The 22,290-nt window shown below is 53.7% G+C and overlaps 1 protein-coding gene across 1 annotated transcript in view; it reads right to left on the bottom strand.

The window, feature by feature from the left end:
• The window catches only part of LOC139257934 (zinc finger protein 271-like), an 86,200-nt gene extending 64,129 nt beyond the window's left edge, over window positions 1-22,071 (bottom strand). Inside the window, exons 1-2 of the mRNA XM_070874680.1 lie at window positions 22,021-22,071; window positions 18,344-19,066 (exon numbers count right to left, since the gene is read on the bottom strand). Of these exons, the coding sequence (XP_070730781.1) occupies window positions 18,344-19,066; window positions 22,021-22,040 (743 nt within the window). The 5' untranslated portion in view covers window positions 22,041-22,071. The remainder of the gene's footprint in view (window positions 1-18,343; window positions 19,067-22,020) is intronic.
• Between the last annotated feature and the right edge of the window lie 219 nt (window positions 22,072-22,290).

Genomic DNA, 22,290 nt, shown 5'->3' with positions numbered 1-22,290 from the left:
CCCTTTCAGGCCGTGCATTCCAGATCCTAACCACTCGCTGCGTAAAATAGATTTTTCTCATGCAGCTTTTGGTTCTTTTGCCAATCACCTTAAATCCGTCTCCTCTGGTTCTCGACCCTTCCACCAATGGGAACAGTATCTCTCTATCTACTCTGTCCGGACCCCTCCTGATTTTGAACACTTCTCTGCTCCAAGGAGAACAACCCCAACTTCTCCAGTCAATGCACGGAACAAGTCCCTCATCTCGTGAATCATCCTTGTAAATATTTTCTGCACCCTCTTTGAGGCATCACATCCTAATGTGTGGTGCCCAGAATTGGACACAATGCTCCAGTTGAGGCCGAGCCAGTGTTTTACAAAGGTTCATCATAACCTCCTTGCTTTTGTACGCCACGCCTCTGATGCCCAGGATCTGCAAGCTTTTTAAACTGCTTTCTCAACCTGTCCTGCCACCTTCAGCGATTTGTGCCCCTAAACCCGCAGGTCTCACTGTTCATGCACCCGCTTTAGGAATATGCCCTTTAGTTTATGCTTCTCTAATTTTATTTCGTAATTCAGATTCACAGCCTCATTTTATTTCTTCCTCTGAGCCTCTCAACTTCATCTGGCAGCGTAATGTTGGCGAGTGGTGATTGATTGTCCTGGGAACCAACAGGAAGAGAGCTCAGAGGCCGGAGGGCCCAGGGAACAGCGTGTTCTGCAACCAATCGCGGTGCTTGTGGGGTGGATCCTGAGTCGGCCAATCAGGTGAGTTTGTGCTTTTAACAATTAATTTTTTTAAAGTTAAGTCGAGATTCCTTTTGTCAACAAAACAGTTTAACATTTGTCAGTATTTTATTTCCCTGGAGTTCCTATTATGAGTTTCAGACACTTCAGTGCCAAGTGGACCAGGTGTTTAAAGGTCATTCATTTCCCTCTTTCCATGTTGCTGTTAGTTAAAGGGACAGAGATTGATTTCCCCTCATTATGTATTTGTAGAAGTTAAAGTAACATCCTTCCTGTTGGTACTGAGTCACATTCTGTGCTGGGCGCGATGGCTGGTGGCATCAGCCTTTAAAATACTCAATCCTTTTGTTCAGATGGAATACAATGTCGGAAAGTGTGAGGTCATCCACCTTGGGAAAAAAAACAGTAAAAGGGAATATTATTTGAATGGGGAGAAATTACAACATGCTGTGGTGCAGAGGGACCTGGGGGTCCTTGTGCATGAAACTCTTTTTGAGTTTATCTATAAAAAACATTAAACCGTGCCACCCGGCCTGGATGACACACCAGACATTTACAAGGCCCCTTTTTATCCTTTTTTTGGTTTTTCTTTGTGTTTTTTCTTTTTTTTGTTTTTCTTTTGCGCACTAAAATCACATTTTTCCCCAGTGCCCCCTATAAAAGGGAAGGGGGACACTAAAAGCACTGGCAATTAAAACAAATTAAACTTTAAAACGTAAAATCAAATTAAAATTTGGTTGCCGGGCGTGATGATGCACTCCAGTCCCTCCGGTGCCCACCTCTCGCGGAAGGCCGCGAGCGTACCGGTGGACACCGCGTGCTCCATCTCCAAGGACACCCTGGACCGGATGTAAGAGCGGAAGAGAGGCAGGCAGTCAGGTTGAACGACCCCCTCGACCGCCCGCTGCCTGGACCGGCTGATGGCACCCTTGGCCGTGCCCAGGAGCAGTCCTACGAGGAGGCCTTCGGACCTACCCGCTCCCCTCCGCACAGGGTGCCCAAAGATCAGGAGAGTGGGACTGAAGTGCAGCCAGAATTTCAGGAGCAGCCCCTTTAAATAATGGAACAGGGGCTGCAACCTCGTGCACTCAATAAAAACATGGAACACGGACTCTTCCAGACCGCAGAAATTGCAGGCGGCCTGGGAGTCCGTGAACCAGCTTAAAAATTTGTTGCTCGGCACTGCTCCGTGCACCACCCTCCAGGCCAAGTCCCCGATGAATAGTGGGAGGACCCCTGCGTAGAGTGCCCTCCATCGGGGACCACCGCCTCCTCCGGACGGCAAGATGGTACGCCATGGCGTGTCCGGACGGCCGGCGAGGATGGCAAAGTTGAGAGTGTGCAGGAGCAGCCCGTACAGGAAACCCCTCCGCGCGGAACTGAAAGGCACGGAGGGGACTTCCTCGAGGCGGCTCAAGTTGTGAGGCGCAGGCCCCCGAGGGAGGTTCCGTGATTTGGCGCCGATGAGGAATTCCGTCCGGACGGGGGTCAGTTCGGACGGGATCTCCCCACGTGCTTGAGCCTCCTCGATGCACCTAACGGAGTCAGGGCCCAGAGCTGTTTTTAGCGACTCGATGGCATCGGCCGCGTGACGGACGTTGGCAGAGTTTAGGCGCCGCGCCAGCGTGCCTGGCGCCATCCAGCCCGCTCCTCCGCCATCGAGCAGGTCCCTGACCCTAGTCACCTCACCAGCCACAGCCCTCTCTTACGACCACCACATAAAACCTCGGTCGTGGAGGTACGGATTCCCGAGCAGCGGCTCCTGCAGGACGGCCGCCACTCCAGCCGGCGGAGAGCTGCGCTTGGTGGAGACTTTGTTCCAGACCCTGATGAGGTCCCTGTAAAAGACAGGCAGCTCCCGGAGGGTGGTCCTGACACCCCCCAAGTTCACAAACAGGAGCTGCGTGTCGTAGTTGAGGTCGCGCTGCTGGCGGAAGAAATACGTCGCCAGAGCACACCACCTAGGAGGGGGCTCGACGTAAAGGTATCTCTGCAGGGTCTGAAGACGGAAAGTCGCGAGCTGGGCGCTGACGCACACCAACGACTGACCGCCCTCCTCAAGCGGGAGACTCAAGACCGCGGCAGAGACCCAGTACTTCCTGTTGTTCCAGAAAAAGTCCACCAGCTTCTTCTGTATCTTGGCGACAAACGCAGGGGGAGGGGTCAAAGTGACCAGCCGGTACCACAACATTGCGGCCACCAGCTGGTTTATGACTAGCGCTCGACCCCTGTAGGACAGCACTCTGAGCAGTCCTGTCCAGCGCCCTAGGCGAGCAGCGACCTTGGCCTCCAGCTCCTGCCAGTTCGCCGGCCAGGCTCCCTCGTTGGGGCTAAGGTAGACTCCCAGATAGAGGAGATGGGTCGTGCTCCAGGCAAAAGGCCTGAGCTCCTCTGGTGGGTCAGTGGCGGGTGGACTCCCTGCCGGGAGTCCGGAACATTTCTCCCAGTTGATCCTGGCGGAGGACGCGGCCGAGTAAATCTCCTGGCACTCACGCATCCTCCGCAGGTCAGCGGGATCCTCTACCGCGAGGAGCACGTCATCGGCGTAAGCCGAGAGGACGACCTCCACGCCCGGCCCTTGCAGAGCCAGTCCCGTCAACCTCGTCCGCAAGAGGCGCAGGAAAGGCTCCACGCAAACGGCGTATAACTGGCCGGACATGGGGCATCCCTGGCGCACCCCTCTCCTAAAGCGAAGGGGCGCCGTCAAGGACCCGTTAACCTTAATCAGACACTCCGCGGCGGCGTACAAAAGTCGGATCCGGGCGACGAAATGCGTCCCGAACCCGAAAGCGCGCAGAGTTCCGAGCAGATAGTCGTGATCCACCCTGTCGAACGCCTTCTCTTGGTCGAGGGATAGGAAGGCGACCGACAGACCAGCCTCCTGGGAACAATGGATGAGGTCCCGGACCAGATGGATGTTATCGTGGATTGTCCGGCCCGGGACCGTGTAGGACTGGTCGGGGTGGATCATGTGGTCCAGCACGGCACCAAGGCGAGCAGACATCGCCCTGGCGAAGATTTTGTAGTCCGTGCTGAGGAGGGAGAATGGGCGCCAGTTCTTAAGGAGGCGGAGATCGCCCTTCTTAGGCAGCAGGACGATGACTGCCCTGCGCCAAGAGAGGGGCATCTCCCCGGTCGCCAGACTTTCCCCCAGGACCCGCGCGTAGTCGCTCCCCAGGACGTCCCAGAATGCCCTGTGGAACTCCACGGTCAGCCCGTCCAGCCCCGAGGCTTTTCCCCTTGAGAGCCGGGCGAGGGCACCGGTCAGCTCCGCCAGGCTTAGCGGAGCTTCCAGATTTTCGTCGCCCTCCGGGCTGACCTTCGGCAGGTCCTCCCACAAAACTCTACACGCTTCCTCGCTGGACGGATCCGGAGAGAACAGAGCCCCGTAATATTCACGGGCCCTGTTGTTGACGCCCTCCGGATCCGAGACGAGAGAGCCGTCGTCGGCCAGCAGCGTCAAGAGCTGCTTACGGACACTCTGTCTTTTTTCCAGCGAGTAGAAGAAGGGGGAGCCGCGGTCCAGATCCCGCAGGAACCGGATCCGCGACCTCACGAACGCACCTCGGGACCCGACGAGCTGCAGGTCCTTCAGCGCGGCCTTCTTCGCTTCGTACACCGTCCGCAGGGCCGGGTCCTGGACGACTTGACCGAGACGGGACTCTAGGTCGACCCCCTCACGTACTCTTGACAGAAGACGCGGACGTGAGCCTTGCCCACGTCCCACCATAGCCTCAAGGAGGGGAAGCCCCCCTGCTTCCTTCTCCAGTCGGACCAGAATCGACGGAACGAGTCCTGGAACCGCACGTCCTCCAGCAGCCGGTTGTTAAAGTGCCAGTACGCGAACCCCGTCCTCGCGCGGAGCGAAGCGAGCTCCGCCCACACCAGGTGGTGGTCCGAACACGGCACCGGCCGCATGGAGGCCGCCGGGACGCAGGAAACATACGCCCGAGACACGTAAAGGCGGTCGACTCTGGACCATCCTACTCCAGGCCTCACCCAAGTAAAGGCGCTGGAGTCGGGGTGGAGATTTCGCCAGACGTCCACCAAGTCGAAGGACCCGACCAGGTCCCTCAACTTCTCCATCGCCGTCATGCTCTGCGGGGCACCGGAGTGGTCCCTCGCCTCGAGGGTGCAGTTAAAATCCCCCCCGAGGACAATGCAGTCGCCGACGTCAACGGAGCCAAGAAGAGCGGACACTTCTTCGAAGAAGCGCGTTTGCTGCGGGCCGGGATGAGGGGCGTACACGTTCACGAGATGGAGCAGCACGTCCCCCAGGCGAACCGTTACGTGCAGCAAGCGGCCTGGCACGGGCTCCTCGACCCCCAAGATCTCCGGCTGAAAATGCGGGGCCAACAAGATGGCCACCCCACTAGAAATGGCGGTGAGGTGGCTCATGCGGACCTCTCCTTGCCATTCCAGGAGCCACGTGGCTTCGTCTCCCGGAACGGTGTGGGTTTCTTGCAGGAAGCACACCGCATATTTCCCCTCCACCAGGAGCGAAAAATTGTTAAATCTACGGTGTGCCCCTCTGCCGCCGTTGATGTTGAGGCTGGCTCTGGTTATCTTCATGGCAAAAGCATAGTGCAACCTCTACCTAACCTATTGTGGGGGAGGGAGTGGAGTCGTTTGTTGACCTCCACTCCATCAGCAGCCCAGCGAGGAACCTTTTGAGCCGGCGCAGCTCAAGACCTTGCGCCTTTGATAAGGGCCCGCCCGCGGCCATGGTTTTAGCGGCGGTGCGGACGGACGCGATGAGCAGCCCCGGCTCGGACCATCTTTCCCGGGCCAGATGGGCTCAGTTGCGGCGACCCTGGCTCTGGACCAAAAAGTCCCGGAGTTCCTTTGCAGGAATGAGGGGGGACTCAGCGGCGGGCACGAGGAGATCCACTGCCTCACTGGCGATGGACTCGAGATCTTCTCCCGAGTCCCCCACCGAGTCCCCGTCCCCCTCCGGGAGGTCGCCGCCAGCAGCCGGCCCGTCGACCGCACGAGGTACGGCAAACGGCCCGGCCGCTCCATCCGACCCTGGCTCTGCCCCGATCCCACCCCCAGGATCGTCGGCAGAGGAGTCCCCACTGGGCTCTTTTAAAACCGGTGCTGCGTCAGGAAGCGACAGCGGAAGGGGTTCCTCCTCCGCCCCAGGAGCCGGGGAACACGGAGAGACCTGGTCAAAGAAATGTTCCAGGTCCTCCAAGTACCTCAGCTCCAAAGTAGGGGGCGAGGGTTGTTGTTCTTCCCCCTCCCCGCTGCCACCCCCCGGCCCAGCGTGTACAGAATCATTAAAATTGCTAATACTTTCTGCCGGGCCGAGCGACTCCCGGGGGAAGTTGGTTAATAGCTGGGCGGGCTCAGGTTCGGCCTTTTCGGCCCCACCCGCCTCAGTCCCCGGGACGCTCGACCCGGCGGCAACGCATTCCTCCACTGGCCCCACGCCCCCCACGACAGGCAGATCTTCCACGCCATCCCCGGGAGGCAGAGGCTGGGCAGCCTCGACTGTCTCACCCTCCCCGGGGACAGACTCCTCTCGCCTACGGCGCAGTTTGGGGGCACTGGTGGGGGACGCGGGACACGCGGCGGGCACCGACTCCTCCGCGGAGGGATGTTGTTCCCCCTCCGCCTCATTGGAGCGGCGCCTCCTTTTGTTCCTGGGGGGGCGCGGAGGCAGGGAGACCTCCATGTCTGCCGAGGCCTCCCGCTCCACTCCCCCCTTTTTCTTATCTTGCCCGCGCCCGAGCCCCTCTGCGGTATTGGTCAAGGGCACGGGCTCAGGGCACCCCGCGCTCGTCGGTGACAGGGTTGGGCCGAGTGCAGTGATTGGGCTGTCTGGCGCACTGAGGGAACCCGCCTCTAGATGTTTCACCTTGTTCCGCGCCTTCCTTCCGATCGGACGCTCTCCCTCCCCCCCCGCTGAAGGCCGTGAAAACAAAGGCCTCCGACGATGCCCGCGCACCTACGGCTCCCGGCACGCGGACGCAAATAGGGGGAGGGGTGGCGGCGGCGCCAGCCTTGGCCGCCCTCGGTGGTTTGTCGGCCCTGGAGGCGGGGCAGTTTTTACGAACATGCCCCACCTCCCTGCAGGCATGGCACCGCACGACGTCCGACGTCCAGAAGACGCGGTAGGCAGTCCCCTCGTGCACCACATTAAATGATCCCTCCGTCGTCTCCTCCCGCGCCAGCCGGACAAAGAGCTGGCGGCGGAAGGAGAACACGTGGCGCAGGCTGTTCTCCCTGAGGCCGAGCGGTATGGGGTTGATCCCCGACCTTACCTCCCCCAGTTGGTGTAGGTGAGGGAGGAGGAGCTCAGCGGGAACAAAGGGCGGGACGTTTGAAAGGATGACCCTCTGCGCGGCGGCCTCGAGAGGGTCCACCGGCAGGAACGTCCCGCCCACCGTGAGCCCCTTTTCAAGGGGCAGGGACACCGCCCGCTCTGACCCCAGGAAGAATACACCCTTCCCAGACATCTTGGAGGCTGCGACAATGGCCGAGGGGCCGACTACCCCAGCCATCGCCCGCACGCACTCCTCAATGCTCATTGTGGGGTGAGTGTAGCTCTTGACCCTGTGTTTCTTTGTTATAAGTGTAAAAGGTGGCAGGGCAGCAGGAGACGCAGGAGGCGCCGTGGATGTGGACGCTGCCTGCGCATATGTCTTTGCTGGCCCTGCCACCGGCGTGGATGGGGTCACCATCACAGGGTCCCTTTAAGGGCTACACCCACCCCAAAGTCACAGGCCTTAATGGTCTTTAATTGGCCTCGTTTGTGTTTTGAGCAGAGGGAGCTCTTAATGGGGCACACCTCTCCACTAGTTGGCAATTGGGGAGGGGCCTTGCTCCCTCTACTCAGTTGTCTTAATTGTTTTACAATTAGGAGGAAAGGGGCTCTCAGAGAGAGAGGGAAGAGGCAGAGAGAGAAAGAGTGGGGCCGGGTGGGAAAGAGGGAAGCTGTGAGGGCAGGTCTCCCCTCACAGCGATGGGTGGGTGTTTCTTGGTGTGCACTCCCCAGATGGCAAAAAACACAGTCTTTGTTGATGGTCTTCGGGTGGGGGGAGAAAATGTCTTCACCTGGGGTAGCTGGAGCCACCCAGGCACACACTCCCAACGATGTGTAATAGGGTGATTAAAGATTCTTCAGCCAGGTCGCTCCAGCTATCCCAGGCTAGGCAATGGGGGAGGGGTGCTTCAGTGGTGTGTGGGGCCTAGCTGTAAGCAAGACCCCCACACACCCCCCCCCCTCCGCGATGTTCCGGCCCTTGAAAGGTCTTCTTTCCTCCCCCCACCGATACAACAAAGTCTTTCAGGGAATGCACCAAAACACACCCACCTGTCGAAGATTGTAGAAATGGCTCTCCCTCCTTCCACACTGGATGGTGTTTTCTCAGGTTGTTCTTTTCCCCCTCTCTCCAACTCTCTGTAGCAGTAATAAATGATACATTTTCTGCTCTCCTCCTCTCCCTCTGGACGTTGAATTGTAGTAAGCCCCCTCCTCTTCTTCCTGGGCTGGTCTTAGGGCTCACTCTTGGCCTTCCAGGCAGGAGCAAAGCAGGGAGTTCCTTTTCTCACCACAGCACAGCTCCAACTGAATAGGCCACGCCTCCAAAGCTCCACCATTGGTCCACAGAACTCTTTTTGTGAGAAAATTAAAACATTAAATCGTTAAATCATGTCCCCCCTGATCTGGGGGGGCGCACCAAACATTTCCAAAGCCCTTTTTTTGTGTTTTTTTTGGGGGGGGGGTTTTGTGTTTTTGTTTTTTTTTAAGTTTTTTTTTGGGCACTAACATCATTTTTTTCCTCCAAGTGCCCCCTATAAAAGCGGAGGGGGACACTTAAAAAAAACACCGGCAATTAAAACAAATTAAACTTTAAAATATAAAATCAAATTAAAATTTGGTTGCCGGGCGTGATGATGCACTCCAGTCCCTCCGGTGCCCACCTCTCGCGGAAGGCCGCGAGCGTACCGGTGGACACCGCGTGCTCCATCTCCAAGGACACCCTGGACCGGATGTAAGAGCGGAAGAGAGGCAGGCAGTCAGGTTGAACGACCCCCTCGACCGCCCGCTGCCTGGACCGGCTGATGGCACCCTTGGCCGTGCCCAGGAGCAGTCCTACGAGGAGGCCCTCGGACCTACCCGCTCCCCTCCGCACAGGGTGCCCAAAGATCAGGAGAGTTGGACTGAAGTGCAGCCAGAATTTCAGGAGCAGCCCCTTTAAATAATAAAACAGGGCCATTGGTCCACAGATCCCCTGAAAGTTGCAGGCCAGGTAGATAAGGTGGTTAAGAAGGCATGTGGAATACTTGCCTTTATTAGTCGAGGCATGGAATACAAGAGCAAGGAGGTTATGCTTGAAATGTATAAAACACTGGTCAGGCTGCAGCTGGAATACTGTGTGCAGTTCTGGTCACCACATTACAGGAAAGATGTGATTGCACTGGAACGGTGCAGAGGAGATGTACAAGAATGTTACAATAATTTTGGCTATGAGGAAAGATAGTCGATGCTGGGTCTGTTTTCTTTGAGACAGAGGAGGCCGAGGGGAGACCTGATTGAGGCGTATCAGGTTATGAGGGCCTGTATAGAATGGATAGGAAGCCCTGTTTTCTTTGGCGGAGGGGTCAACAATCAGGGGACATAGATTTAAAGTAATTTAGATGAGATATGAGGGCAAATTTCTTCACCCAGAGAGAGATAGGGGTCTGTAACTCCCTGTGTGAAAGTGTGGTAGAGGCAGCAAGCCTCGTCACATTTAAAAAAATACTTCGATGTGCAATTGAAGTGCTGAAACCTACAGGGCTACGGACCAAGAGCTGGAAAGTGGGATTCGGCTGGATAGCTCTTTGTCGGCCGGCACGGATACAATGCGCCGAAATGGCCTCTTGCTGTGCTGTAAATTTCTATGATTCTATGAAATGCTCCCAGAGCAGGTACAGCACGGGTTAGGTACAGAGTAACGCTCTCTCTACACTGTCCCATCAAACACTCCCAGGGCAGGTACAGCACGGGTTAGATACAGAGTAAAGCTCCCTCTACACTGTCCCATCAAACACTCCCAGGGCAGGTACAGGGGGTTAGATACAGAGTAAAGCTCCCTCTACACTGTCCCATCAAACACTCCCAGGGCAGGTACAGCACGGGTTAGATACAGAGTAAAACTACCTCTACACTGTCCCATCAAACACTCCCAGGGCAGGTACAGCACGGGTTAGATACAGAGTAAAACTACCTCTACACTGTCCCATCAAACACTCCCAAGGTATGTGCGACACTGATGCTGAGTGAAGCGAGGAATGGATGAGGGTTTCAGCAGAGGCTGAGCTGAGGCAGGGGTGGAGACGGGCGATGTTACGGAGGTGGAAATAGGCGGTCTTGGTTATGCTGGGGATATGTGGTCAGGGCATTCTGGGTAAGATCGTCCGTCAGTTTCATAGAATGAAACAACACAGAAGGAGGCCGTTCGGCCCATCATACCCATGCTGACTCTATGGTAGAGCTATCCAGTTAATTCCACTCCCCTGCTCTTTCCCCATAACTCTGCAAATATTGTCCCTTTAGTATTTATCCAATTCACGTTTGAAAGTTACTATTGAATCTGCTTCCACCGCCCTATCAGGCAGTGCGTTCCAGATTGCAACAACTCGCTGTTTTCTGCCCTTTACCCAACTTCCTCTCCACACTGCCCCACTCCCTTTAACACCGTGAGCCTTAATTTGATCAACAAGCCTCCTGTCCGGTACCTGATCAAACACCTTTTAACAATCCATCCTCACAACATCCCCTGCATTTCCTTTCTCACTGCACTGTGTTACTTCCTGAAATAATCCCTGCTGTGTGTCCTGAATGAATCCATTTCACTACCAAACGTTGCAATGTTTGCTCCAGCCCACAGGGTTCCATCTGTTTAAAGCCACAACACAAAGCTCCAGTTTCCTCCTGGAGTTTAGAGAAATCAGCTTCAACAATGGGGCAGAGTTTCAGCCAATGAGGGAGATCCGGGCTCAGCCCCGCCCACTGGGTCTCACAAGTCCCGCCCCTCACACACTCTGATTGGTTGGAGGACCATCCGACTACGAGCTCCAGCCCCGCCTCGCTCTTCCGAACCCCTGGGGGGGGGTCTTCACACACACAGCGAGTGTGGGCCCAGGCCCGAGAGACAACACTCCGCATTATCCGCTCCCCACAACTACCCACCAGTTTCAGACACAAACTCCGGGACAACCCGGAAGTGCTGGGAAATCCCCAGCGAGTCAGGGAGCGTCTGTAAATGGAGGAGAAATGGGGACCGGTCAGGGAGCGTCTGTAAATGGAGGAGAAATGGGGACCGGTCAGGGAGCGTCTGTAAATGGAGGAGAATTGGTGACTGGTCAGGGAGTGTCTAGAAATGGGGACTGTCAGGGAGTGTCTGTAAATGGATAAATGGGGACTGGTCAGGGAGTGTCTGTAAATGGAGGAGAAATGGGGACAGGTCAGGGAGCATCTGTAAATGGAGGAGAAATGGGGACCGGTCAGGGAGTGTCTGTAAATGGAGGAGAAATGGTGACTGGTCAGGGAGTGTCTGTAAATGGGGGAGAAATGGGGACCGGTCAGGGAGTGTCTGTAAATGGAGAAATGGGGACTGGTCAGGGAGTGTCTGTAAATGGAGAAATGGTGACTGGTCAGGGAGTGTCTGTAAATGGAGGAGAAATGGGGACCGGTCAGGGAGTGTCTGTAAATGGAGGAGAAATGGGGACTGGTCAGGGAGTGTCTGTAAATGGAGGAGAAATGGGGACAGGTCAGGGAGTGTCTGTATATGGAGGAGAAATGGGGACCGGTCAGGGAGCGTCTGTAAATGGAGGAGAAATGGTGACTGGTCAGGGAGTGTCTGGAAATGGGGGAGAAATGGGGACCGGTCAGGGAGTGTCTATAAATGGGGGAGAAATGGGGACTGGTCAGAGAGTGTCTGTAAATGGGGGAGAAATGGGGACCGGTCAGGGAGTGTCTGTAAATGGAGGAGAAATGGGGACTGGTCAGGGAGTGTCTGTAAATGGGGACTGGTCAGGGAGTGTCTGTAAATGGGGACTGGTCAGGGAGTGTCTGTAAATGGGGACCGGTCAGAGAGTGTCTGTAAATGGGGACCGGTCAGGGAGTGTCTGTAAATGGGGGAGAAATGGGGACCGGTCAGGGAGTGTCTGTAAATGGAGGAGAAATAGGGACTGGTCAGGGAGTGTCTGTAAATGGGGACTGGTCAGGGAGTGTCTGTAAATGGGGGAGAAATGGTGACTGGTCAGGGAGTGTCTGTAAATGGGGATTGGTCAGAGAGTGTCTGCAAATGGAGGAGAAATGGGGACCGGTCAGGGAGTGTCTGTAAATGGAGGAGAAATGGGGACTGGTCAGGGAGTGTCTGTAAATGGGGGAGAAATGGGGACTGGTCAGGGAGTGTCTGTAAATGGGGGAGAAATAGGGACTGGTCAGGGAGTGTCTGTAAATGGAGGAGAAATGGGGACTGGTCAGGGAGTGTCTGTAAATGGAGGAGAAATAGGGACTGGTCAGGGAGTGTCTGTAAATGGAGAAATGGGGACTGGTCAGGGAGTGTCTGTAAATGGAGGAGAAATGGGGACCGGTCAGGGAGTGTCTGTAAATGGGGACTGGTCAGAGAGTGTCGGTAAATGGAGGAGAAATGGGGACCGGTCAGGGAGTGTCTGTAAATGGGGGAGAAATGGGGATTGGTCAGGGAGTGTCTGTAAATGGGGGAGAAATGGGGACTGGTCAGGGAGTGTCTGTAAATGGAGGAGAAATGGGGACTGGTCAGGGAGTGTCTGTAAATGGAGGAGAAATGGGGACTGGTCAGGGAGTGTCTGTAAATAGAGGAGAAATTGGGACCGGTCAGGGAGTGTCTGTAAATGGGGGAGAAATGGGGACTGGTCAGGGAGTGTCTGTAAATGGAGGAGAAATAGGGACTGGTCAGGGAGTGTCTGTAAATGGGGGAGAAATGGGGACTGGTCAGGGAGTGTCTGTAAATGGAGGAGAAATAGGGACTGGTCAGGGAGTGTCTGTAAATGGAGGAGAAATGGGGACTGGTCAGGGAGTGTCTGTAAATGGAGGAGAAATGGGGACTGGTCAGGGAGTGTCTAAATGGAGGAGAAATGGGGACTGGTCAGGGAGTGTCTGTAAATGGAGGAGAAATGGGGACTGGTCAGGGAGTGTCTGTAAATGGAGACTGGTCAGGCAGCGTCTGTAAATGGGGGAGAAATGGGGACCGGTCAGGGAGTGTCTGTAAATGGAGGAGAAATGGGGACCGGTCAGGGAGTGTCTGTAAATGGGGGAGAAATGGGGACTGGTCAGGGAGTGTCTGGAAATGGAGAAATAGGGACAGGTCAGGGAGTGTCTGTAAATGGGGGAGAAATGGGGACTGGTCAGGGAGTGTCTGGAAATGGAGAAATAGGGACTGGTCAGGGAGTGTCTAAATGGAGGAGAAATGGGGACTGGTCAGGGAGTGTCTGTAAATGGAGGAGAAATGGGGACTGGTCAGGGAGTGTCTGTAAATGGAGACTGGTCAGGCAGCGTCTGTAAATGGGGGAGAAATGGGGACCGGTCAGGGAGTGTCTGTAAATGGAGGAGAAATGGGGACCGGTCAGGGAGTGTCTGTAAATGGGGGAGAAATGGGGACTGGTCAGGGAGTGTCTGGAAATGGAGAAATAGGGACAGGTCAGGGAGTGTCTGTAAATGGAGGAGAAATGGGGACTGGTCAGGGAGTGTCTGTAAATGGAGAAATAGGGACAGGTCAGGGAGTGTCTGTAAATGGAGGAGAAATGGGGACTGGTCAGGCAGCGTCTGTAAATGGAGGAGAAATGGGGACCGGTCAGGGAGTGTCTGTAAATGGAGGAGAAATGGGGACTGGTCAGGGAGTGTCTGTAAATGGGGACTGGTCAGGGAGTGTCTGTAAATGGGGACTGGTCAGGGAGTGTCTGTAAATGGAGAAGAAATGGTGACTGGTCAGGGAGTGTCTATAAATGGAGGAGAAATGGGGACCGGTCAGGGAGTGTCTGTAAATGGAGGAGAAATAGGGACTGGTCAGGGAGTGTCTGTAAATGGAGGAGAAATGGGGACCGGTCAGGGAGTGTCTGTAAATGGAGGAGAAATGGGGACCGGTCAGGGAGTGTCTGTAAATGGAGGAGAAATGGGGACTGGTCAGGGAGTGTCTGTAAATGGAGGAGAAATGGGGACTGGTCAGGGAGTGTCTGTAAATGGAGGAGAAATGGGGACTGGTCAGGGAGTGTCTATAAATGGAGGAGAAATGGGGACTGGTCAGGGAGTGTCTGTAAATGGAGAAATGGGGACTGGTCAGGGAGTGTCTGTAAATGGGGGAGAAATAGGGACCGGTCAGGGAGTGTCTGTAAATGGAGGAGAAATAGGGACTGGTCAGGGAGTGTCTGTAAATGGAGGAGAAATGGGGACAGGTCAGGGAGTGTCTGTAAATGGAGGAGAAATGGGGACTGGTCAGGGAGTGTCTGTAAATGGAGAAATGGGGACTGGTCAGGGAGTGTCTGTAAATTAAGGCAAAATTACTATTTTTAGTTAACAAATGAATCACTGATTTTAATTAAACGCTTCCCGTGTCCCAGCTCCTGTAATAATAACTTATTTATATAGCGCCTTTGACATAGCAAACGTTAATACTGGCTGTAAAGGGATCGACTTCTCAGGAGACTCTACCGGGCTGGTTGCTCATCAGTCAGTGATCTCCAATCGCATTAATGTGCTTCTGCTGTGTGTGTTTAATAAAGTGCCAGGAGCACTTCACAAACAGTGGGGAACCAGTGAGTGTAGAACTGAACCCAGCCAGAGTCAGCACCTTCAGGGGAGGGGAACCAGTGAGTGTAGAACTGAACCCAGCCAGGGTCAGCACCTTCAGGGGAGGAGAGGGAGGGGAACCAGTGAATGTGGAACTGAACCCAGCCAGAGTCAGCACCTTCAGGGGAGGAGAGGGAGGGGAACCAGTGAGTGTAGAACTGAACCCAGCCAGAGTCAGCACCTTTAGGGGAGGGGAACCAGTGAGTGTAGAACTGAACCCAGCCAGAGTCAGCACCTTTAGGGGAGGGGAACCAGTGAGTGTAGAACTGAACCCAGCCAGAGTCAGCACCTTCAGGGGAGGAGAGGGAGGGGAACCAGTGAGTGTAGAACTGAACCCAGCCAGAGTCAGCACCTTTAGGGGAGGGGAACCAGTGAATGTAGAACTGAACCCAGCCAGAGTCAGCACCTTCAGGGGAGGAGAGGGAGGAGAACCAGTGAGTGTAGAACTGAACCCAGCCAGAGTCAGCACCTTCAGGGGAGGGGAACCAGTGAGTGTAGAACTGAACCCAGCCAGAGTCAGCACCTTCAGGGGAGGGAGAGACGTCGAACGAAAGGGAAAACATTGGAGATATCGGGTTTGGACTTCTGTACAGGCAGGAAGGAGAGTGTGTGGGACGGGGATTTACAGTTTTGTGGGAACAAGACAGGAAAGAATGTTCCATAAAACTAGAATTGTCTCTTCTGAATTTATATCCTATTCTTAGCGATGACTTTTGTAAACTCCTTTTACAGGGTATTAGAAGAGGAGAATTTACAGACAGAAAACTCAAACCAAACATATAATCAAGATCTGACTGAGTCACTCGCTCAGGACCTGACTATCATCAGTCTTTGAATGTGGAAGGAGAAATGTTTGTCTGTTCTGTCCGTGGGAAAAGATTTCAAACATCAGTGTGACTGGAAAAGCACCGAGACACACACACCCGAGTGAGTGTTCCAGTGCACTGCCTGTGGAAAGAGCTTTAACCAGTTACACAGCCTGAAAAAACATCGCACCATTCACAGCGGGGAGAAACCGAACACGTGTTGTGTGTGTGGACGAGGCTTCAACTGATCGTCCAACATGGAGAGTCACAAGGACACTGCACCATGGAGAAACCGTGGGAATGTGGGGACTGTGGGAAAGGATTCCGTTCCCCATCCCAGCTGGAAATTCATCGATGCAGTCACACTGGGGAAAGGCCGTTCACCTGATCCGTGTGTGGGAAGGGATTCATTCATTTATCACATCTTCTGAGACACCAGCAGGTTCACACTGATGGGACACCTTTTAAATAATCCAACGGTGTGAACTGCTTTAAAAGCTCTGCAGATCTGATTCAACACCAGCGAGTTCACACTGACGAGAAACAGTTCAGTCGCTCTCGCTGTGGGAAGAGGTTCAGTCATTCACCCTCATTGCACACCAGCGCACTCACACTGGGGCGAGGCCATTTACCTGCTCCATGTGTGGGAAGGGATTCGCTTGCTCATCCATGCTGCTGACACACCGAGTTCACGCTGGAGAGTCCGTTCACCTGCTCTGTGTGGAAATTGATTTGCTTGCTCATTCATACTGCAGAATAAGGTCTCAGACATTTAGGACTGAGATGAGGAGACATTTCCTCACTCAGAGGATGGAGAATTTTTGGAAAACTCCTGCTCCAGAGAGCTGTAGGTGCTCAGTCATTGAGTAGACAGAATGCAATCTTTTTTTGGAAACTAAGGGAATTAAGGGATATGGAGATAGTGCAGGTAGATGGAGTTGAGGTAGAAGATCAGCCATGATCTTGTTGAATGGCAGAGCAGGCCCAAAGGGGCAAAATGGCCTACTCCGGCTCCTATCTGTTATGTTCTTATGTACCGGTGGACACGGCCTGCTCCCTCTCCAGGGCCACCCGGACACAGACAAGACCGCAGGAAGAGAGGCAGGCAGCCACAGCGACTCCCCGGGCCCCGTCCATCCTGGACCTACAAATTGCTGTTCTGGCCAGGCCCAAGAGCAGGTCCAGAAGATCCTGTGACTTACCCACACCACCCCCCTCCCCCACCCCCACCCCCACACGGGAGGCAAAAGATTAGGAATATGGGGCTAAATTGTAATGAAAAATTGAGGAGCACCCATTCAGGTAACTATACAGGGACTGCAACCTCCCACATTGATTATAGACATGGGCCATGGACTCCGCTAGGCTGCAAAAAACAAAACTGGCCCTGGAGTCTGGACGGACGTTAAGAACGGCTCTCTTGCTGCTGAAACTCTCATCCACGCCCTTGTTACCTCCAGACATGACTACTCCAACTCACTCCTGGCTGGCCTCCCACATTCTACATTATGTAAACTTGAGGTCATCGATACTCAGCAGCCCGTGTCCTAACTCGCACCAAGTCACGATCACCCATCACCCCTGTCCTCAACTCCAACAAATGATTTCTGTTTTGCAGCCATCTTTCCATCCATTCTGCTGCCTGGCCCTTCACTCCACACGGCCTGACCTTGGTCATCTTGTAGATCTTGTGGGTAGCAAGCTGGTTACAAAACAGGAAACAGAGAGTAGGGGTTAAGAGTAGCTACTCAGACTGGCAATAGGTGGGAGGTGATGTTACACAGTGATCAGTGCTCGGACCACTGTTCTGGCAATAGGTGGGAGATGGTGTTCCCCAGGGATCGGTGCTGGGACCACTGTTCTGGCAATAGGTGGGAGATGGTGTTCCCCAGGGATCGGTGCTGGGACCACTGTTCTGGCAATAGGTGGGAGGTGGTGTTCCACAGGGATCGGTGCTGGGACCACTGTTCTGGCAATAGGTGGGAGATGGTGTTCCCCAGGGATCGGTGCTGGGACCACTGTTCTGGCAATAGGTGGGAGGTGGTGTTCCCCAGGGATCGGTGCTGGGACCACTGTTCTGGCAATAGGTGGGAGGTGGTGTTCCACAGGGATCGGTGCTGGGACCACTGTTCTGGCAATAGGTGGGAGATGGTGTTCCCCAGGGATCGGTGCTGGGACCATTGTTGTTCATCATTTACATAAAGGATTTGGACTCGGGAATCAGAAGTACAATTTCCACATTTTTAGATGACACAAATTGGGAGATAGAGTTAATACTGAGGAAGACTGTGACAAAATGCAAGACATTAATAAGTTGCAGAATGCGTGTGTAATTGGGAAATGAATTTCAGTATAGATCAGTGAGAGGTGGTGCGTCTTGGTAGGAAGAATAAGGAGGCCACATTTTATTTGTAAAATAAGGGTCTAAATAGGGCAGAGGAGCAAAGGGATCGAGGGGTACAGATACACAAATCATTAAAAGTAGCGACGTGCGTTAATACGGCCATTTAAAAAAGCAAACAAAGCTCTGGGGATAATTTCTAAAGGAGCCTTCTGTTCCATGCCCAGGAGCTCTGAACCATGGAAGAGTGGGACACATTTCTTACACACCTCAAGATTAACCCACACGGTGACTTTGCTGTCCGTGCAGAGAGGAGAGAGACCAAAGTGCTGTTTGGCCCGCTCAGTGTGGCCCTGAAGGATTGTGTCCAGGCTGAAGTTCTGTTCCCACCGTACGATACCCCTCAGATTGTCCTCTCTGAGCTCCAGCTGGGTGATGCTAAACACTCCGGTGGGAAAGACAAAAATCCACAGCAATATGTTGAAAGCAAAGCTGATTTATTTCCCATTCATCCAGAATATTAAACTCCAGCCCAGTTACAGGAGTTATCAGCAGAAACAAACCCCAAATGTCAGAATGAACATGGTTCAGTCCTGGATGTGATTAACAGCAGCAATACCAGCAGAATCCATGCCCTACAGTCACTTGTGAACTCGCTGGTGTGTCAGCAGGTTGCATGACTGAGTGAATCCCTTCCCACACTCGGAGCAGGTGAACGGCCTCTCCCCAGTGTGAATGCGCTGGTGTATAGTAAGTCCAGATGATCGCGTGAACCCAGTCCCGCAGCGAGAGCACCTGAACGGTCTCTCCCCAGTGTGAATACGTTGATGGCACATCAGTTGCCCGGGACTTTTATAGCACTTCCTGCAGTCCGGGCATTTAAAAGGTCTTTCGTCAGTGTGAACTCGCTGGTGTGTCAGCAGGCTGGATGACTGAGTGAATCCCTTCCCACACTCGGAGCAGATAAACGGCCTCTCCCCAGTGTGAACTCGCTGGTGATTCAGCAGGTTGGATGACGAAGTGAATCCCTTCCCACACTCGGAGCAGGTGAACGGCCTCTCCCCAGTGTGAACTCGCTGGTGTATCAGAAGGTGGGATGACTGAATGAATCCCTTCCCACACTCTGAACAGGTAAACGGCCTCTCCCCAGTGTGACTGCGCTTGTGTCTCGATAGGCCAGAGATTCGGCTGAAGCCTTGTCCACACACAGAACACGTGTACACTTTCTCCCCACTGTCAACGGTGCTTTTTGCTTCCATATTGAGGGGCTGATGATATACCGGTCCCAATGAATCGAGTGACACCGTCAGATCTTGATGCGGCATGCAATTTGAGTTTCCCGTCTGCAAATCCTCCCCTTCTAATACCCTGTCAAATTAATTTATAACAGGAAAAAGAGAGTGTGAGAGAGAACCCACAAAGAGGCTGGTTAGTAATAGACAAGACAAATTTGTGAAACATGACTCTGCCTGACTGAATTCTGCTTTTCCAAATGTCCTGCTACTGCTTCTTTAATAAGAGGCAGGTTAGTAATTTGAACTGAATGAATCTGCTGAATTGTGGGACTGGCATTACAACAAAGTGACCATGACAGCAACCGGATTGTCGTAAAAACCCAACTGGTTCACTAATGTCTGACTCTGGCTGGGTTCAGTTCTACACTCACTGGTTCCCCTCCCTCTCCTCCCCTGAAGGTGCTGACTCTGGCTGGGTTCAGTTCTACACTCACTGGTTCCCCTCCCTCTCCTCCCCTGAAGGTGCTGACTCTGGCTGGGTTCAGTTCAACACTCATCCGTTTCTCTCCAATACGTGACCCATGTGCCAATGTCCATGTGTGAACCTCAACAGTGAGTGTCGACAAGCTATTCTCACCTGAGGCCTCACACGTGCATTTTCCAGCAGGGTCACTGGAACTTTCTCTCAATGGCTCAGTAGCTGCAGGCACCGACCAGTGTGACTGAGTCATCGGAACAGGAGGGGCCCAGGTTTAATCCCCTCTGCATATCCTCCCCTTCTAAACCCCTGTAAAAGCGGTTTACAAAAGTCATCACTGTAAGTAGTGTGGAAGTACAGGCCATAAGGTCACCGGACTGGGCAGCCAAAGCAGAGCCAATTTCCCCCAACACAAAGACCAAGTATGCACTATCAATTTCAGCAGGAAAGAAGCTAATTACCTTAGACTTACTGACCTGATCACTCAGACTTACTGGCACCAACTCGACGAGTTAGGACAGGAATATTGCATGAAAAGGAGGGAATAAAGATAGACAGGTTCGGACAGTCCAAAGTAAGGATCTAGGAGTAACACTCGGCAGAAGTAGGCACCAGGGAAGAAGCCCTTGATGGTACAGTGTTAGGATGGACTGATCATCCAGGGACCTACTGGATAACTATAAAGTATAAGTGGTGAGTCTTGTTCTCCAAAGCTGTAAATACCCATCCCACACACTGTCCCCTCCTCCCTGTGCAGAAATCCAAACCCATCGCACCATCTCCAACTATTTTTTCTTGCTTCCCTGAAGGTGCTGACTGTGTCTGGGTTCAGTTCTACACTCACTGGTTCCCCTCCCTCTCCTCCCCTGAAGGTGCTGACTCTGGCTGGGTTCAGTTCTACACTCACTGGTTCCCCTCCCTCTCCTCCCCTGAAGGTGCTGACTCTGTCTGGGTTCAGTTCCACACTCACTGGTTCCCCTCCCTCTCCTGAAGGTGCTGACTCTGGCTGGGTTCAGTTCCACATTCACTGGTTCCCCTCCCTCTCCTCCCCTGAAGGTGCTGACTCTGTCTGGGTGCCTGTGCTCTCGTCACCTCTTTATACACTCTGACCGTCCCTCTCTATCTGTAATATCTCCCTGTTTTGGTGATGGGCTCTCCCTGTCCACTCTCCATTTCACCTTCGGAGACAGATGCTCCCAGACGGTCACCATTTCAGGGAACCATACAGCACAGAAGACATAGAAACATAGAAAATAGATGCAGGAGTAGGCCATTCGGCCCTTCGAGCCTGCACCGCCATTCAATGAGTTCATGGCTGAACATGCAACTTCAGTACCCCATTCCTGCTTTCTCACCATACCCCTTGATCCCCCGAGTAGTAAGGACTACATCTAACTCCTTTTTGAATATATTTAGTGAATTGGCCTCAACAACTTTCTGTGGTGGAGAATTCCACAGGTTCACCACTCTCTGGGTGAAGAAGTTTCTCCTCATCTCAGTCCTAAATGGCTTACCCCTTATCCTTAGACTGTGACCCCTGGTTCTGGACTTCCCCAACATTAATAAGAACATAAGAATTAGGAACAGGAGTAGGCCATCTAGACCCTCGAGCCTGCTCCGCCACCCAACAAGATCATGGCTGATCTGGCTGTGGACTCAGCTCCACTTACCAGCCCGCTCCCCATAACCCTTAATTCCCTTATTGGTTAAAAATCTATCTGTGATTTGAATACATTCAATGAGCTAGCCTCAACTGCTTCCTTGGGCAGAGAATTCCACAGATTCACAACCGGCTGGGAGAAGAAATTCCTTCTCAACTCGGTTTTAAATTGGCTCCCCCATATTTTGAGGCTGTGACCCTTGTTCTAGTCTCCCCGACCAGTGGAAACAACCTCTCTGCCTCTATCCTGTCTATCCCCTTCATTAAATGTTTCTATAAGATCACCCCTCATCCTTCTGAACTCCAACAAGGAAAGACCCAGTCTACTCAATCTATCATCATAAGGTAACCCCCTCATCTCCGGAATCAGCCGAGTGAATCGTCTCTGTACCCCCTCCAAAGCCAGTATATCAAGGTTGTAAACAGTCTGGTTCAGTCTGACCAATCGGCCCATCGAGCCTGTCCGACTCACTGAAAGAGCCGCTCCCTGCACCTACCCCAAAACACCGGAACATTTCCCCTTTGAAACATTCATCGTTTTGAAAGTTATTATTGATGAACTTTTCAAAGTGTGGAGCCCAGAATGGGGCCCAAGCCTCAATATGTGAGGTGTAACTAGTGACTGATAAAGGTTGACCATAATCAGCTTGTTGTTGTACTCTATACTGCTATTAATCCTGGAACAGATTGATCAGCTGACCCCGCCCCTCACAGGTTTGTGGTCACCTTTAAATTGGACCATTTGCTTCAGAAAGTCTCCCATTTTTCTTGCTTCCAGAATACATTGAGTGTGGGTGTCCCTGGGAGCCTGAGGCCCTGTCCCCGCGGGCGGCCCAAAGCCGGGCCCAGCCTCTGGCCTGTTACTGGGCCCTGGGCCCTACACCAGGGGTTTATGAAGCTCACCAGCCCCACTCGCGGCTCCAATTCCTGCCCCGCGCCGACAACCCACCGTCTCGTGTCCCACATCATCCGGGACCCACCGACTGTCGCCGCCGCCGCTCCGGGCTCAGCCCCGCCCCTCGCACACTCCGATTGGTTGGAGGACCGCCCGCCCGCTCGGTCCTCCAGCCCCGCCCCCGCTCTTCCTATTGGCCCGTAGCCGCCGTCAATCACCCGGGCAGTCTGAGCTGAGCATGCGCGGTGGGCCGGCTGTGTCTGAGGCAGCGGCTGAGAGATGGGCGGAGGGAGCGGGTTAATAAACCCCGGGGGGACGCGGGCT

This window comes from Pristiophorus japonicus, unplaced genomic scaffold, assembly GCF_044704955.1.
Source record: "Pristiophorus japonicus isolate sPriJap1 unplaced genomic scaffold, sPriJap1.hap1 HAP1_SCAFFOLD_932, whole genome shotgun sequence".
In the NCBI taxonomy this organism is placed as follows: domain Eukaryota; kingdom Metazoa; phylum Chordata; class Chondrichthyes; family Pristiophoridae; genus Pristiophorus; species Pristiophorus japonicus.
Note: the sequence above shows the minus strand (reverse complement) of the source record. Positions and strands in the feature narration are given on the sequence as shown.